Below are 18,356 nucleotides of genomic sequence, written 5' to 3' on the forward strand. Positions count from 1 at the left end.
GGCTTGTTTTGAATTTATTGTGTATTCCCACTTAATGCCAGATATTTGGCAAATGGTTTTTTGAACTAAACTTGCCACTGACAAGCCATTCCTGACTTGCATAGGAGAAAAAGGTCTTGTTTTCAGTTCAAGACCTGTGTTGAGGATCAGCATAGTGAATGGTTTATCTTTGGCAAGTCTTAACTGTTGTGCTTGAATGTTACCCATTAAACGGTAAGAGTGAGCCATGAGTTGTGATGGTAGGGTGCCTGGCTGGCTCAGTGGAACATGTGACTCTTGATCTCAAGGTAGTAGGTTGGAGCCCCAGGTTGGGTGTAGAGAACACTTCAGTAGTTTTCAAAAAATAAAGGTTAATATGTGGAAGGTACTTAGAACAGTGCCATAATAAGAACTATCTGCTACTGTGAAGGATAAAGCATACTAAATCTTTTTTTGTCTTGTCCCGCTTTTTTTCACATTAAATTTACCTGTTATAGCAAATTGAACATTATTCATAACAGTTATTTCTCAGGAAAACTAGGAAACTTTAATCACTTTTTCCTTCACCTAATTTCCTTAATTTAGACTTGGAGCACTCTAAACTTTGGCAGTTCACGTTTAGGAAACTTCACATCTTGTATTTACCTTGCTTTCAGAAAATGTTTATCCGACTTTATCTAATTTCAGTCCTATGGCAGTTCAATGTTTTGTTCTTAGGTGTTTTGACTTAATTTTAATTAGGAAAGTAATATATTCTTGGGAACAAAGTATCTTTCCTTAGAGCTCACTGGTTAAGGTGGCTGCTGTTAACAGTACCTGTTTCTGCCCAGACTTTTGGTCCTAAAACCTATTCCTTCCAACAAGCTGTTCTTACCATGAGTGGTGTTCTGCAACTTTTTACTTAAAACCTAGAAATGTGCTATTTTAAATTCCTGAGTAGTATACCCCTGAGTGGATATATATATAGTAGGTACATTTTTTCAGTACCAACATTGTTCTATCAAAGTAATCTCTGGGCTTGTAACAAATTAAAAATACTACATTGAATATTCCTATCAAACAATGAGAATATAGAGTTTTTACATAGTTTAGTACCTTGTGATTCTCAATTTACACATTAAAGTTTGAATTTAAGGCAATACAAAGTCTTGAATAAGATGATCTATGTTAGGCACTACATATGCTTCTATTTGCTAAAAGGATGAGTTGATGGGATTGTGCATTTGATCTTCTAGGTCCTCAATAGTTTGTTTAGATTTGTTTGATGATGCTACAACAGCCCACAGATGGGCTCCCTTTAAAGTACTTAATAAGTGATCAGCTTTTTTTTTAAGAATTATCTATTTTATTTTTTAAGATTTTATTTATTCATTCATGAGAGACCAACAGAGAGGCAGAGACCCAGGCAGAGGGAGAAACAGGCTCCATGCAGGGAACCTGATGTGGGACTCGATCCTGGGACTCCAGGGTCACACCCTGGGCCAAAGGCAGGCACTAAACCACTCCATCCGGGGACCCCAAGAATTATCTATTTTAGAGCATGCACGTATATGTGAGGGGCAGAGAAAATCCCCAAGCAGACTCCCTGCTGGGCGCAGAGCCCAATTTGAGTCTCAATCCCAGGAACCTGAGATCATGACTTGAGCCAAAATCATGAGTCAGGGTGGCCCAGGTGGCTTAGTGGTTTGGCGCCACCTTCGGCCCAGGGCATGATCCTGGGGACCTGGGATCAAGTTCCGTGTCAGGCTCCCTGCACGGAGCCTGCTTCTCCCTCTGCCTCTGTTTCTGCCTCTCTCTGTGTCTCTCATGAATAAATAAATTAAAAAACGAATCCTGAGTCAGCCGCTTAACTGAGCTATCCAGGTACCCCAGTGATTAACTTTCTGGGCTTAAAGAGAAAGAATGGGGATCCCTGGGTGGCCCAGCGGTTTGGTGTGTGCCTTCGGCCTGGGGCATGATCCTGGAGTCCCAGGATCGAGTTCCACATCGGGCTCCCTACATGGGGCCTGCTTTTCCCTCTGCCTGTGTCTGCCTCTATCTCATGAATGGATAAATCTTTAAAAGAAAAAAAAAGGAATCATGGTTCCTTCAAAAGTCAGAAGATAAAATATAAAAGGGTTTTAACAGGCAAAATTCCACCTTTGACCCCTTGGAGGAAGCCAAAATGGCTAGTTTCTTGTGCATCCTTCTGGAGAGGACATCTGGAAAAATAGATACTCCCCAGGTAGTTTTAGCATAGTTCACTTGAATTTTACAAAGGCAAGTAATAGTATTGCAGCTCTTAACACTAGGAAACTATTTGTAATTAAATTTTTGTTTACTGTTAATGTCCATCTATTTATACTTATTTTGATTATTTCTTTTTAAAAAAACGTATGTATGTATTCATGAGAGACATGCAGAGAGGCAGGCTCCATGCAGGAAACCTGATGCGGGACTCCCATCATGCTCTGAGCCAAAGGCAGACGCTCAACCTCTGAGCCACCCAGGCGTCCCTATTTTGATTATTTCTAAGGAAGTCGTAGAATTAAGATTTTTAAGCAGGGGTAGGATTTAAATCCTGGTTCAGTTCCTAGCAGTCCTAAAGCGTTAAAAAAAAATGTGTTATTTTGATAACAGGAAAATCCCTTACAAAAAGCTGTATATCCTCTTCACACTCTCTTAATTATTTCTGTAATTGTTTCATTTACATATTTTTTTCCTCAATCATGAAAGTAAGTCTTGCTGTTTTATCCCTAAAAACTATTTCCTAGGAATGGGACATTCTCTTCATGTAACTACAGTGCCTACTGAAAATAGCATCAATAAAGTAGTTTCTAATCCATGGTCCATAGTTCTATTTCATTAATTGTCCATCAATGTCCATTATATTAGCCAGGATCATTTGCCACACTTTGTTGTCTGTTCTTTGGTCTCGTTTAATCTGGACCAGGTCCTCAGCCTTTTTCTTGACCGTGTCATTTTTGAAGAGTAGAGGACAATTATTTAGAGAATTTCCCTCATTTGGGTTTGCCTGATGTCTTCTCATTACTGCATTTTTAGCAGGAATATCATGAGAATGAGACAGGACTGTCAGTGCATCATGTCTAGTCATTTTGTAATAACCTGTAAATTCGTATTTCCTGTGAGAGTCGTAAGGTTAAAGTTCTTGTTTTTAGGGAGAGAGCCAGTCATTTCCAAATTTAAGAGCTGCTGAAGGGAATTCTGTTGGCACTAGATTGTACTCCATTACCATTCAAAGTAGGAGAGTGGATAGATAAAAGATCAAATAGAACTCTGTCCTAATTCAGGAAACAGCGCCCTCTAGTATTGTGGGGATAAATGCTGTTATCAAAGCACTTGGCAGTCACTCCTTAAAGATTAGCTGCTCTTAGTAAAACATTCTATAAATCGCCAAACCTTAAAACTCTTCTAGCCAGTTGAGGAAAGGGTAGACAAAGCAGAATTGCTGAATATGGTGCTCAAGTATTAAAGTGGCCACTACTATCACTATTCTAAGCAGTCTTGAGTGTGCTATTTAAATACATTGCTGTTCCTTTGATTTTACAAGATTGTAGACAGCAGCTAGAAGAATAGTATGATGAGCCTACTGGATACTACATGCTTCCTCTCCAAGTAATTTTGAAAGAACCCTAGACACTCCAGCTGAAGGTAGTTCACTGTGCACCTCTAAAAGACATTTTAAGTCTCCTTAATCTCTTGTTCTTTGCAGTATATTTGTTGAAGGTCATGAGTAGTTTCTCAGTCTTGATTTTGCTCATTGCATCCTCCTGATACCATTTAGCGTGTTCTAGACCTGAGAACAGTGCTTCTCAAATTGTGCCTGGACCAGTAACCTCAGCATCATCTGGGAATTTGTTTAAAATGTAGTTTCTTAAGCCTGACCTTAGATCACTGAATCAGAAACTTAAGTGGAGCCCAGCCACAGGCGTTCCAAGTGATTCTGGTGCATGCTCAAATTTGAGACCCATTTTAGAGGCTTTTATCAGATTCTGGTGGGGGGAGATGTTCTTCCCAAAAAATACATGGGTATTTTTTGTCATTGGCAGCCATTGATGATCTTTGCCTAGATTCATTAAACCATGAACCCATGATTTGTTTTTTTATATATAAATTTATTTTTTATTGTTCAATTTGCCAACATATAGAATAACACCCAGTGCTCATCCCATCAAGTGCCCACCTCAGTGCCCGTCACCCAGTCACGCCCACCCCCACCCCACCTCCCCTTCCACCACCCCTATAACCCATGATTTGAAACACATTTTTCAGTCCATGGCAGTTTTCCTTATTGGTGTTACCTTGTTCTACCTTTAGTCAGTGGAAGTCCATGCAAGTTGCCTCCTGAGTTCCTTCAGAGCAGCCCTAAAATAATCTTAACAGTTTCCTTGCTTTTTTAGTATGGTAGGATTTTCAGGTTCAACTTTCTAGTCTCAGACCTGCTCCAACAAGCCCTGGTTATCTGTATTGAAAGGGTATTTAGCAAGCGCAATCTGGGCCCTTGGGTGTTCATTGCTTCCAGTTGGGTCTTTCTCAGTCCCCTTCCAGATCAGACTACTTTCTGCTCTTGTGAAGGGCTTGCATGCTAAAAATCCCCTCAGCTGACTTGGTGCAGCAGTGAAGCCACTAGCCATCTCTCTCGTCTTCCTGTATTCTGGTTGGTCAGGGTCCCTCTTACAGAGTGAAGCCTGCTAGTAAGAGACAGCATTACAGAGAAACTTTAATCTACTCAGCAGAGCAAGTAGTGTGTGGACACCCTGCCCTAATATATGTTCAGCTGAATTCTGGGTCAGTTCTGGCAAAGGAGTGAGGAAACTTTAACATCCCTATAAGAACCTCTTCTGCTTCTTCAGAGAGTTTAAAGCAAATAATGTGGCCTCTTGCTCTGGATAACAGGAACAGAGGGAAATTCAGAGTCTAAATTGCAGTGTGATTGTAGAGTACACAACAGCGTTATAATTGGAATGAGGAAATAAGATCTTAACAGCTTTCGTCCACCTTTGGATGACATTCTCCTGCAGACCTAGTAAGAACTCAAGCATGGATAGCTGTGGCTGTGACTTAGTAATAAGCTGATCAGTGTAATACCCTGAGTCATAATGTCCAAACTCACATTCAATAAACACTTATTAAAGGCCTTGCCAGGGGCGCCTGAGTGGCTCAGTCGGTTAAGTGTGTCATTGGCTGAGGTCATGACCCCAGGGTCTGGGGATGAAGCGCTGCATCAGGCTCCTTGCTCACCAGGGAGCCTGTTTCTTCCTCTCCCTCTGCCTGCTGCTCCCCCTGCTTGTGTTCTCTTTGTCAAATGAAGAAAATCTAATAAATACATGCATGCCTTGCCAGATTCTTTTGTAGATCCACATATATTTGTATACCCAATCCTCCCTTCATTAGAATACCTACTGTCCCTTGATTTAGCCAGTAGAACTTTGGCAGGTATGACCTGTTTAGTAGACTAGATATTACCCTCCCCTCCCCCAAAGATGCCTGTCTTTCAACCCTATAACCTGGGAGTATATTACCTTTCATGGTAAAAGGAACTTTGAAATGTGACTAAATTAAAGTCTGGAAATGGGAAGATTATCCTGGGTTATCCTTGTGGGCCCAGTGTAATCACAATAGGAAGCTTGGGAGGTAAAAAGATCAGAAAAAGTTGATGTGAAAACCAGCAAAATCAGATTAGAAGATACTACCCTACCAGCCTTGAAGACAGAAGGGACTGCTAGGCAATAAAAGTAAATTCTCTACAGCCTCTGGAGGAAGCACAGATCTACCCACAGCTTGACCTTGTGAAGGTCCTCTCCAGGCTAAACCTCCCCTCAGCTCATTTGGACTTCTGACCTCTACAACTGTAAGTACATTTTTATTTGAAGCCACCAAATTTATGGAAATTAGTGCAGTCATGGGAGACATGCAGCATGACTACAGGCTTAAGGAGTACTGGCACACTAGGCTTGGTCTTTGGCATCTCAGCCATCACCATGAGAATAATAGCATCTATCAGGCTGTTAGTCCTAGGAGATGAGACAGGTGGGGCCAAGCTGGCTGTTAGCCTCGGCCACCTACAGCTTAAAACAGCTCAGCCTAAATCCACCAACCTGCAGTTGTATGAAAAAGAAATACTTAGGAGGTTATTTCATGTTTGCCTAACAGATAGATACTTGACATTTGGCTCATCCCACACCACCACCCCTCCATTCTCTGCCTGTTCTAAGCCCCAGGGAGCTAACTTCCATTGGCTCTATCCACACACTGCTTTGCCCTTTGATTTCTGATTAGGTTCAGCCATTAGGGATCTGCAATAGGATATGGGAGAAATTAAGAGTGGATTACTTTGGGACACCGGGGTGGCTCAGCAGTTGAGCATCTGCCTTCAGCTCAGGGCGTGATCCTGGGGTCCTGGGATCGAGTCCCATATGGGCTCCCTGCATGGAGCCTGCTTCTCCCTCTGCCTGTGTCTCTCATGAATAAATAAAATCTTTTTAATAAACAAAAGATTGGAATACTTTCAGCAACTCCCTGTGCAGTTCAGGCGGGTGGTGGCTCTCATCGGAAGGGCATAGTGCCTTCTACATGTTGTTCCTCTTTTTTTTTTTTTTTAATGAGAGAGAGAGAGGCAGAGACATAGAGGGAGAAGCAGGCTCCATGCACCGGGAGCCCGACGTGAGATTCGATCCCGGGTCTCCAGGATCGCGCCCTGGGCCAAAGGCAGGCGCTAAACCGCTGCGCCACCCAGGGATCCCTACATGTTGTTCCTCTTTAAGCACTGTCTCCCCAGCCCCCGTGGTCTTTTGCTAACAATTGTGATTTTCCAACCACCTGCCCACACCTTTAAAAACACCATCTATTAAATTATCTTCAAAGTGTGTGCTATGTTTCCTGTCATGACCCTAATATAACAAGTATTTCCTATTTCAATAAAGTATAAAACCTTACACTTACTTGATGTTGCTCAAGCAAAGTTGTAGAAGTTGGCTTTTTTCATTTGCTCATCAAAGCCAGGAAGAGGTTCTTGAGTTAACAAGTACACCAAGGAACTTTATTTTTGCCTCTCAGTAGATAAACTTCTAAGGGCGATACCCACGCACTCTGCCACCCCCATAATGGCCAACATTGCCCAAGTACCTGCCTTGTATCAGAAAGCCAATGTAATGTGTTCCTTAAGTGGAAGAAGGGAGATTGGAAGGAAGTCCCTAGCAACCCCATTCTAAACAGCTGATTATGGGATATGAAGTGCTATGGACTGAATGTTTGTATCTCCCCCCTAAATTCATGTTGAAGGCCAATCTCCAGTGTGATAGTATTTGGAGGCAGGGATTCTGGGAGGTAATTAGGACATGAAGGTGGAGCCCTCACGAATCAATTAGCACTCTTATAAAAGACCCCAGAAAGTTCCCTTGCCCCTTCTGCCATGTGAGGACACAGCAAGGAGATGGCTGGCTGTAAAGACAAGAAGTAGGCCTTCACTAGACATGAAATCTGCAGCACCTTAATCCTGGATTTTCTGGCCTCCAGAACTGTGAGAAATAAGTTTCTGTTGTAAGCCATCTAGTCTAGTCTATGGTGGTCTCTTCTAGCAGCCCAAATGCAGTAGGATATGTAGGTGTCTGATAAATGAAATTAGAAGATGGCCTGAAGCAGATAGAGCCAAAGCAAAGCAACATAATGGCTTGTACAGAGACCTCAGGTTCTTGGACCACCTTTCCTGAGTGATGTCCCCCCCCCCCCCCCCCCCCCCCCCCCGCCAGCCACTGACAAGCTAATTCTTTCAGAAGAAAGTCCTTGGTACTGGACTTCCTTGGAGATCCAATTTGGGCTTCTGGCCTCCGGAACTACAAGGTAATAAATTTATGCTGTTTTAAGTCACTAATTTGTTCAACAACAGAATATGAACATATCTTGATTTTTTTTTTAAAGATTTATTTATTTGTTTATGATAGACATAGAAGCAGAGACACAGGAGGGAGAAGCAGGCTCCATGCCGGGATCCCAATGTAGGGCTCGATCCCGGGACTCCAGGACCACGCCCTGGGCCAAAGGCAGGCACTAAACCGCTGAGCCACCCAGGGATACCCGTGATTGAGTGATTCTTTTTTGTTAGGTTCCTCAGCGTCTTCCTAAGTGGAATTTTACCAGTATGTTGAGGACAAGGTTCCGATATTTAGCAGCCTGGAGTTAAGGGAAATAGCTGAGACTCTGGCCCTCACTGAAAACAAATTCTAGCAGTTACAAACATAAGGTTTCATTCCCAAAATCAAATAAAAATTTTGTCAATATCTGATGTTCTGGGTAATGTAAACCCATGCCCTGGGGGAGAGCAGGACCTGAAGCTGATTCTATTTGGAAACTTGGGTCTCCCTTGCCTTTCCCCCTATGGAGCCCACACCTGGAGGTGTCCAGTCTATACTGGTTTCAGTTTCTATTCACAGTATCAACTGGACTTAAGATCCCATCTCCTGCCATTAAGTGTGCGATGAAACCCAAGTCCCTATGACCACTTCAGGACAAGCCAGACACTAGGCCACCTCCCTCCCTATTGCTCTGTTTCCCTCTTTTTGTTTCTGACTCCTGCTGGTTACCTTTTCTTGCAAATTCAGACATGACTTTACTCTTCTTCCTTTGCTTGCTTTTTTCTTGTAATATTTTACACAGGATTTTGGGGGTGTTTATGCTAGAAGGGGCTCCCTATTAGTAAAATCTGTCATGTTGGAACCAGAAGTGTTTCCACACTGAACACAAAGGGCACATTTTATGATTTTCCTAAAATACATAGACTGCCCCAATGGTGAATTAAATTCTGTAAAAATAGGTGTGGGCTGCTTAAAACAGTTTTCCCAGCGCTTCTATTAACATTTCAAATTTAGGCCCACTCAGGTAGAAGATTAACTTGGAGAAGACAACTGAGAGCTATTGAGTTGCACAAGAGGGGTCTGTCACCAGAGGGAAGAACTGGACTTGCTCCCATGCTCCTGAGAGCATACTGGAGCAGCAGAACAAATGCTGGCTATGAGAGAGACAACTTCCCCCAGAAAACACCAGCTTGGGAGGAGCTCTCCATCCCTGACGTCCCCGTCAGGCAAGCAAGACCATCGAAAGTATCAGGACCACCTGTTCATACTGTTAACCGGCAGAACAATCCTGTCTCAGCAACTCATGTTGGTTGGTTCCTACATCCTGCTAGCTCAGATTCCACTTGTCTGTCTGAATCACTGTCTGCAAGATGCATTTGTAATTGAGAAGCCATGTGTTTGTGTAGTTTCATCACTTTCTTGTAATCCGAATACCTAAAATAAACCTTTTGGAAAATCTAGAACAAGCAGTCTGGGTAGAGAGGAGAGAAAAAAAAGAGTGGATGGTTGTGTGTGTATCGGTGTGTATAAAGAGACTTCCATTGTTATGGCAACCAGCGTCCTCAACTGATGCAGTTCTGTTCCCAATAATATGAGACGTGATTAAAAATTGACATTGCAGCAAGGAAGAACACATGTAATGCGTTGGCGTGGCAACCAGAATAAAGTCTGCATAAATTTAAACCTGACAATCAGAATTTGGGGGAATTTGCCTGCAATTAATTAGGAATCCTTTTTTCATCTGAACTGGAAGTCGGAAGCCTGGAGGTCTGACCCGTGGCCATGACCTTAGGTCAAATGGACCTCAGTGTCCTTTTCCGTTAAAATAAGGGATTAGGTTAAATCTTTTCGTGCGGGTGGAGGGGGTGGGCCCTCGGGTCTAAGCTATACTAAGAGTTGCCCTGTTTTCATCCACATGCAAGATATTATTAGCAGGTATTTATTGAGCACCCACTCAGTGTCCAGCTAGGCACTAAGGATACAGAAACTCTTGGAGCTTGCAGTCTTTCAACCTCTCCAATTACACAAATCTATGTGAAGCTACAGCTTGTGATGTTTGTAAATAGGTATTTTGTGCTGTAAGAACCAGCAACAGAGAAATGACTGAAGCGCAGAGAAGCAGTGACTTGCTCAGGGCAACACGAGAACCGTGTGCCACGAAGTAGGCAAGTCTTTACAAATGGAGAAATGGGAGCGCCAGGAGGATACGGTGATGTCCGGGTCACCCCAGCAGCCGTGCCCTAGGGTCGTCTAAACGCAGGCGCGGCTAATGCTGCCCCTTACGCCTGGTGGGGTCGGGATCGGAGCCCCTTCTCGGGGGGCGGGGGGTGTGGCGGCGCCGCGGGAAGGCGACCCGGCCGCTGTGCGTGCGGGAGCGCGGCCCCCTCTTTTGTCACTGAGCACGCAGCGGGGGCCCAGCGGGCGCTCCCTCCGGCTCGGCGGGTCCCGCGCCCCGCTGCGCGCTGCAGGCCGTGGATGCATCTCCACCCGCCTCGCCCGCGCAGCGGCCCGGCTGCAGGGGGAGAAGCCCCCGGGCCCCCGCGGCCCGGCCCGCGCCCCGCGACCCGGCTCGGCGCGCGCTCGGCGCCCCGCGTCCTGCAGGGAGACGGGCCCGCCCCCTGTGCGCGCAGGCGCGCGGCGCGCGGGGCTCGGGGCTCGGGAGGCAGCTCGGCGCCGGGCGGCCGCGGGCGGGCCTCGCAGGTAGGGAGTCCGCGGCGGGGATCGGCCCGGGGTGCGGAAGGCCGCCCGCCCGCCCGCCGCCCGCCGCCCGCCGCCCGCCGCCCGCGCCTGGTGCCCGGTGCGCGGTGCGCGGTGCCCGGTGCGCGGCCCGTGGCGAGCGCCGCCGGCGGGGGGCGCGGGCTGGGGAGGGGGCGCGGGGAGCGGGGCGGAGGGGGTCCGCGGAGGGGCGCGGGCGGGGGGCGGGGGCTGCGGGGGCGACCGCGGGCGGGGGAGGCGGCGGCTCTGCTGGTAGCGAAATGCAGTCAATTAAGAGTTTTTCATTAATACGACGGAGGGTGTAGAGGGCGGGCTTCGGGGTTTCTTGGGAAATGGGTCATTTGGCAAACTTTCTTTTTCTTAGCGTTGATTTCCGATTTTTGTAACGGGAAATGGGATTATTACTATTTTGCCACAAAGAGAAAGAATAAAAAGAATTCCGCCATTTTGGGCTTTTTAAAAAGTAACCGTTGCGCGGAGCCGACGGGCCCGTGGGCGCCGCGCCCGCCGCCCTGGGTGCTGGTCCCCGGAGGGCGCCGACCCCGGAGCCGGCCCGCCCGCTCCCGCCGCCCGGCCGCCGCCGCGGGGGGCAGGCCCCAAGTTTGTGGCGCTCCGTGGCGCTGGGCGTCTGCGTGTGTTGGGGTGCGCTCGGGGCGGGGAGGTGCCGGGGCGCCAGCCCCCCACCCCCGACACCGAGAGCCAGGGCTTTGGGTGAGCGTCTGCTGTATTCGAGGCCTTGAGCGGCAAGCAGCTGGGAGGAACCTTAGCGGAGAGACGACGAGAAGATAAACGGGGACACGCTCATTCAACAAATATTTACTGAGCAAGTGCTATGTGCCCGACAGCCGCGCTGGGCCCGGGACCCAATGGCTGTTTTAGGTCAGGTTCCCTGGAACCAGACTCCCAGAGGGAGATGTGGGCGCAGGTTTACTGGAGTGCCCTTGGGAATATCACCTGTAGGACAGCGAAGATGGCAATGTGGTTGGCAGAAGTTGGGACAGCCAGTGTAGTCCCAACAGAGGCCTCAGCCAGTCCCAAGGGAAGCTCTGGAGGCGACAGGGCCCTGCTGAGATACACCAAATTGAGGCCAGGGGGGCGAGGCCTTTATTCCCCTTATCAACTAGTCTGACAGGATGGCTGCTTCCAGGAGAGGGCACTTGGGCGAGGCAGCTCCCCTGGCTGAGGGCAGTTCCCAGGGAAGCTGACAACCTTCAGGGCAGCAGAGATGTCCCACTTTATCCCCTCCTCGCCTAGCCTCTGAGCAGCACAGCCAGGGGAGATCGTATTTTAATCCCAAAGGCAAGAATGGCTAGACCTTTTATGGATTCAAAACCATCGTTTCTTATTTTGTTGACTACTTTTTACTCCCAGCTCTCTGATTCATTCATTTGGTGACGGTGACGATTTGTTGAGTGCAGCCTCTCTGTCAGGCTTTTTGCACATCAACTGCTTTGTTCGGTCTCATGGGGGAGACAGACAAGTTAATGCATAGTTAGACAGTGGTGGAGTGGAGCACAGCCCAGGGGATGATTAACTTTGGTGGGGTGGATTCTGGGAAGGCTTCAAAGAAGAGGTGTCACTCAAGGTGGATCTCGGAGGATGATTAGGATTTTTGCAGACCTATGGGATGTGGAAAGGAACAATATACGCAGAGGACACATTAGTGGGTTTCTGAGGGTGTGACCAGGTTGTAGGGATAGGAGTGGATGGGTTCCTGGGACCTGGCTTAGGCCTGGGAGCCATTTGAGAATGGTTGTGCCACTGTGTGTGTACCAAGTGAGACAATGTTTATCAAAATGCTGCTTGAGCTGGAAACACAAGGGGAGGCAGCAGGAGAGGAAGAGTGAATTCAAATCACAGAGAAAGCAGTTATAGGCCTCAGAAGAATGCATGGTCTAGCTGGGGAGGAAGAGCACAGAAACAGTAGGTGCTGCTAGTCAGAAGCCCGCAAGTACATGTGTTGGGTCCCAACATCACAGATGCACTGGATCCTCTTTCCTCCTGCATATTCAAGGACTTGTCTTCTAGAATTATTCTCTTCCCCCTGCACTGTCCGTTTTTTTCCTCTCCACAGGCTCATTTTCATCAGGTAAAAACTTGCTGTACCATCTCCTATTTAAAAACAAACCAACAAACACCCACACCCCTTCCAGTGATGTGAGGCCACATCACTCTCCAAACATGTCCCCCAGTTCCATGCTCTCCTCCTTCACAGCACAACTCCTTGAGAGAGTTGCTCATCCCATCGTTTCCACTTCCCTTCCTCCCATTCTCCACGAGGAGCAATCCTTTTTGTCAGTTTCCCCTGCTAGAACATAGAGTCTGTGGCAGAGGTATTTGTTTTGTTCACTGACAAATCTGCATTGCCTAGAATAGTACCTAGCACATAGCAGGTGCCCAACAAATACTGAGCTAATCCATGATCTGTCTCTAGAACCTACCCGATCGGTTTTTTTTTTTTGTATCCACAGCTCCTCAGAAGTGGCTCCTGTTAGGGTTTCTAAGGACCTCCTTATTGCCCCAGTGGTCAGCTCTCAGCCCTCACCTGACTTGATCTGTCAGTGGCATTTCACACCATTGAGCAGTCCCACTGTCCTGAAAACTTCCGTCATGTGTCCTCCAGAAGCTCAGACTCTTCTGGATCCCCTCCGACCTGACAGCAGGCTCTTTTACCAGATCTTCCTCTTCCCAACCTATAAATCTTGGTGAGCTCCAAAGCTCCTGCCTTTTTCTTTATACTCAGTTCTGTGGATTTAAAAGCCAGCTTTACACGATGGCTCTCAAATTTACATCTCCAGCCCAACGTTACCCCTTATTTCTCCAATATTTGCTTCACGAGAGCACTCTGTCTTGTTTGAGACTGTATTCCCAGAGCACAGAATGGAGCTGACACCTCGTTGGCCCTCCAGTGTTTGCTGAAACAAGAGCAACAGACTTGCACAGCAGGGCAGTCCCCTCAGCCAGCCTTCCTGGACACACCTGAAACATGAGAGAGGTTTTGAAACAGGAACAGAGTTCTTCCAGGAGTAACCACACACTCACTCTTAGTGACTGCCAAGGTTTTGAATAAAGAGATTGATTCTGGGATGCCTGGGTGGCTCAATGGTTGGGCGTCTGCCTTTGGCTCAGGGCATGATCCCAGTTTAGGGATCTAGTCCCACATCAGGATCCCTGTGAGGAGCCTGCTTCTCCCTCCGCCTGTGTCTCTGCCTCTCTCTCTGCGTGTCTCTCATGAATAAATAAATAAAAAATCTTAAAAAAAAAAAAGATTGGCTATTTAAAAGAACTTAAAGTGGTACGTCAGTTCCTTACGTCAGTACGTCAACAAAGCAAAATAATTAGAATTGAAATTCAGGGAATTCTATTTTATAAAATTTTAACGAGAAACACCTTGGTTTGAGTGTTGCCTTCATTAATCAGGTTTTCTACTTAGCCTTTGCCTGCCTGATTATATATAATATAGAGGATGGACTCTGTATTTTAGGGAGGAAAAGCTGGAAAATAAATGTGCACAAGAAAGACCAGCAGGAGGGAGGGGGGTTGGAGAGATAGCAACCTGTCCAAGCCGACTTTGCCAACAAGCAGCTTCCACTTTATCGTTACCCACCGGAAGCTACCAAACCCCCTGGAATTTCTGTTAAACGGGAGTAGATTGGTGTTTGTTGAAGGCCTGCTGCTATCAAGACCACATGTTTTTCCCATGTGATCTTCACCAGAACGCTTTGAGGTAGATATCATTACTGCATTTATTTTACACACAAGGAAACTGAGGCTCACGTCGAGTAAGCTACTTACTCAGCATCAGAGGTGTTAAGTGCTGGAGCTGAGATTCACACTGTCCTAAGTCTGTCTTGAGCAGAGGCCATGTTTTCCTTTAACCTGTATGCCAGAAGCCATTTTCAAGTATTGCTAACACCTTAAAGCAACCAGGTATCAATCACACATACAGAGCTTTTTATTAAGTTGAAATTACTGAAATCCAACACATTTATTTAGCACCTGCTGTGTGCCCAACAAATACTGAGTGAATAGCAGTGAACAAGACAGATACAATCTTTGCCTTCATGGAACTTCCATTTCAATGGGGATGACCAATCAAACTCTATTAAGTAAATGAAGATTGTTATTGGTTATAATGAAGGATGCAAAGGAAATCAACACAGTAGTAGGATAAGCAGTGGTGGAGTGGGTGAAGGGTGTGCTGCTTTAAACCGACTGGCCAGGAAAGGCCTCTTCTGAGGTGACCACTGAGCCAGGGTGTGGAGGGTTAGAAGTGGACAGCCAGGCCAGAGCTTGGGGAGGAGCATTCTAAGCAGAGGGAGGAACAAGGATCAAGGGCTCTGAGGTGGGAATATGTTTGTTAATCAGTAGAAGGAAACTAGTATTTGTTGGGGGTGGAGAACAGAGGAAGAGTGGTGGAGAATGGAGTCCAAGAGGAAGACAGGGGACAGATTCTTCTTTTTTTTTTTTTTTTTTTAAGATTTTACTTATTTATTTATGAGACAGACACAGAGACACAGGCAGAGGGAGAAGCAGGCTCCATGCAGGGAACCTGACATGGGACTCGATCTCGGGTCTCCAGGATCCCCCCCTGGGCCAAAGGCAGGTGCTAAACCGCTAAGCCACCGGGCTGCCCCAGGGATCAGATTCTATAGGGTAAAGCACTTTGACAAGGGCAGTGGACAGCTATGAAAGAATCTAGATAGGGAAATTATGTGATTTGGTTTACATTTTTTTAAGCTTTCTCTTACCAGAGTAGACTGGGGGCGGGGGCAAAAGAGGAAGAAGGTTGATGAGGTAGGAGGTGGTTTCTGAAGTCCAAGGAGAGCTGATGGCAGTTGGGACTAGCATGGCAGCAAGGAGCTGGACAGAAGTCAGACTTTGAGATGTGTTTTGAAGATGCAGGGATCCCTGGGTGGCGCAGCGGTTTAGCGCCTGCCTTTGGCCCAGGGCGCGATCCTGGAGACCCGGGATCGAATCCCACATCCAGCTCCCGGTGCATGGAGCCTGCTTCTCCCTCTGCCTGTGTCTCTGCCCCTCTCTCTCTCTGTGTGTGACTATCATAAATAAATAAAAATTAAAAAAAAAAGAAGATGCAGCCGACAGGCCAATTTTAATATATGTTAAGTTTTACCGTCCAATACAGTGACTATGGGCACCATGACTATTTAAATTTAAGATTGAAAAATTCAGCTCTTTTACACCAGCCACTTTTCAGTAACCACATGTGGCTAGTGGCTACTCTGTTGGGCAATGTAGGCATGAGACATTCCCATCATTACAGAAAATTCTCCTGGACAGTGCTGGTAAGGCATTAGGACAGTGGCCAATACATTTAGGGAGTTAAGTAAATGATAAATATTAACTATACTTGTTATGTCATTAGTTCTTTTTCTCCCCATGTATTTACTTGCTCAATACCTCTTTTGCCCTTGCTTTATTATACAAAAGTCATGCACTACCTGGGTTCTCAAACAAAAGAATGTGATCGGAGAGGATCACCTCCCAGGAAAATGGACCTTACGAGTGAGAGAGAACCCGACCTGATACTTGAGGGCTCTAAACCCCCACAGGAAGAAGAGATTGATTCTCGTGGAGCTGGGGTAGGGGTTCAGAAGAGAGGAATTTGGACTTAGCCTGGGCTATGCCATGACTGCTAGCCAGATGGAACCTTGACCTGAGACGTACTCCCAGAGTCAGTTCTGTATATCACAGTTTACAGAGCACCCTCACCCATGCCCATCTTCCAGAGTCTGGGGGAGATGCAGGGCCTGGCAAGAGCCCTTGCCTGGGTGACCTGGTTACAGCCAGGAGCCAGACTTCATGTTATTCTCCTAAGACACCCTGCTTTCCTTAGGGCTGAGGGTTTCCTCTGCAGGTTGCCAGCATGAGGGTGACCAGCTCCTCCTCAAAGCCCCCTCCCTCCTTGATCATCGTGGGGGTTGTGTTCAGCTTGTAGGCCTACCAGGATGGAGGGGAATGCTGAAATGGAGATGCTGAGGACACTGAAGGGGCCCTCCACAGGAGAGGTCAACGTGCACCTGGTGGCCAGAGACAGCCCTGGTTCCGGCTCTCACCTGCCGGCTACCGCCTTCATCATCCCAGGTGGGCCAAGCCAGGGGCCCCCGGGGGGGGGGGGGGAGGAGCATCCCCATACCTACCTGCCTGAGCGGGTGTGGATCCCGGGAAGGACGTACTTTCACCTGCCTACACACATGCATGGGGCGGGGCCACGAGGCTCACCTGTGCCATGTCTGTCTATTTGTTCGCAGCCGGCTCAGCCACCCTTGGTCTGCCCAGCAGTGCCCTGGATGTTTCCTGTTTTCCGCGGGAGCCGATCCATGTGGGCGCCCCGGAGCGCGTGGCCGGCAGCCTACCTGTCACGGCCACCGTTCTGCCGCAGTTGAGCGCGGAGCCTGCGGCCAGCGCCAGCGCCGCCACCGTGCGGCTCCTGGAGTGGACCGAGGCCACGGCCCCGCCTCCTGGGAGCGGCCTGCGGGTCGGTGTCTGCGGGGATTGGCGGGGGGCGGGGCTCGCGGCGGGGGGGGCGGGGCCGGGGCGGGGGCTCGCGGCGGGGGGCGGGGCCGGGGCGGGGCTCGCGGCGGGGGGCGGGGCCGGGGCGGGGGGGCGGCTCCGGGTGAGGGACTCGAGCCGCGTGGCTTGCGTGGAGGCGCTCGGAGCCTGGCGGGCTGCTGGGGGCGCGGCCTGCGCGAGGCACCGCGAGCCGAGCCCTGCGGGGTGAGGCGGCGGGCGGGGACCCTGCCGCTCGGAGGCGGGCCGGAGGGGGCGGGAGTCCCGGCCTCAGACCCTCCCACGCTCCAGTTCCGGATAAGCGAGTACGCGCCGCTGAACATGGTGGGAGCGGAGCAGCCCCCGAGCCCCGAGCTGCGGCCGGAAGGTGTGGCCGACTGTGAAGACCGCGAGGCCCCGGCGGGAGGTGGCGATGCGGGCACCCAGCCGCCGGGTAGGACCCTCCAGGCCCCAGGCTGGGGCCCTGCCCGGGTGCGGCGGGCCGGAGCTCCCTGGGGGGTCTTCACGGGCGGGGGGCGTGTTGGGGAGGGGAGGATGGGGTGGCTGGCCTGGGTTCTGCAGGTCCACCCGGGACTGTCCTGAGGGGAGAAGGCCGTGGGGGCGCCCGTCCAGGGGAGCCCGAGGGGGGCGGAGCCTGGGCGCGGCTGTGTGGCTGCGAGGCCTGAGGCCCCTCTGGCCCCCACAGCGGACCTCCCCCAGGATCCTCCAGAAGACCCTCCGCAGAACCCCCCGGAAGAGGATGGCACCTGTCAGTGCCAGGAGTGTGGACCTCAGCAAAGTGCAGGTCCAGATCCTGCTTCCTCCAAAGATGACTGCCCCCAGCTGTTCCAAGAGCGGTGAGGGGGCGGATTGCAACCCTGCTTGCTCTGCCTTGGGGTGGGGGGGCATTCACCATTCCTGCTCAGGGCTCAGGAGAGGGACTGGGTGGTGCAGGGTGGGAGGTTCTTTCTCTCAGGCCTTCTGTCCCTCAGGTCAGTCATCGTGGAGAACTCCTCAGGCCAGAACTCCTGCACCAGCACTTCTGAGCTTCTCAAACCCATGAAGAAGAGGAAGCGCAGGGAATACCACAGCCCATCAGAGGAGGAGTCAGAGCCTGAGGCCCTGGTAGGAAGAGGGCAGTGGGGAGGGGAAGGGGAGGCTAGAGGCTACATGCCAATGCCCACTGTCCTCTCCATTAATCCAGGTGGTAGGGCCAGGCAAGAGGAGATACATGATGAGTCAGTCATCGTATTTTAGGGTCCCGTTTTGATCCAGGTCCTGTACTTGGTTAGAGGAAAATGA

General features: G+C 48.9%; 1 protein-coding gene and 1 long non-coding RNA gene across 11 annotated transcripts in view; one reads left to right on the forward strand and one right to left on the reverse strand.

The window, feature by feature from the left end:
* Positions 1–10,441: 10,441 nt before the first annotated feature.
* Positions 10,442–18,356, forward strand: part of L3MBTL1 (L3MBTL histone methyl-lysine binding protein 1) — a 32,781-nt gene continuing 24,866 nt past the window's right edge. For all 10 annotated transcript variants that reach the window (XM_077873216.1, XM_077873219.1, XM_077873218.1 and 7 more), the window contains exons 1-6: positions 10,442–10,529; positions 16,497–16,649; positions 16,817–17,043; positions 17,367–17,508; positions 17,761–17,911; positions 18,047–18,179. In XM_077873216.1, the coding sequence (XP_077729342.1) occupies positions 16,514–16,649; positions 16,817–17,043; positions 17,367–17,508; positions 17,761–17,911; positions 18,047–18,179 (789 nt within the window). In that variant the 5' untranslated portion in view covers positions 10,442–10,529; positions 16,497–16,513. The remainder of the gene's footprint in view (positions 10,530–16,496; positions 16,650–16,816; positions 17,044–17,366; positions 17,509–17,760; positions 17,912–18,046; positions 18,180–18,356) is intronic.
* Positions 13,393–17,032, reverse strand: LOC144298378 (uncharacterized). Its single transcript, XR_013365374.1, has 2 exons — positions 16,788–17,032; positions 13,393–13,523 (listed from the first exon to the last, which is right to left on the reverse strand). It is a non-coding gene; the product is annotated as an uncharacterized LOC144298378 (long non-coding RNA).

This window comes from Canis aureus, chromosome 26, assembly GCF_053574225.1.
Source record: "Canis aureus isolate CA01 chromosome 26, VMU_Caureus_v.1.0, whole genome shotgun sequence".
Taxonomy (NCBI): domain Eukaryota; kingdom Metazoa; phylum Chordata; class Mammalia; order Carnivora; family Canidae; genus Canis; species Canis aureus.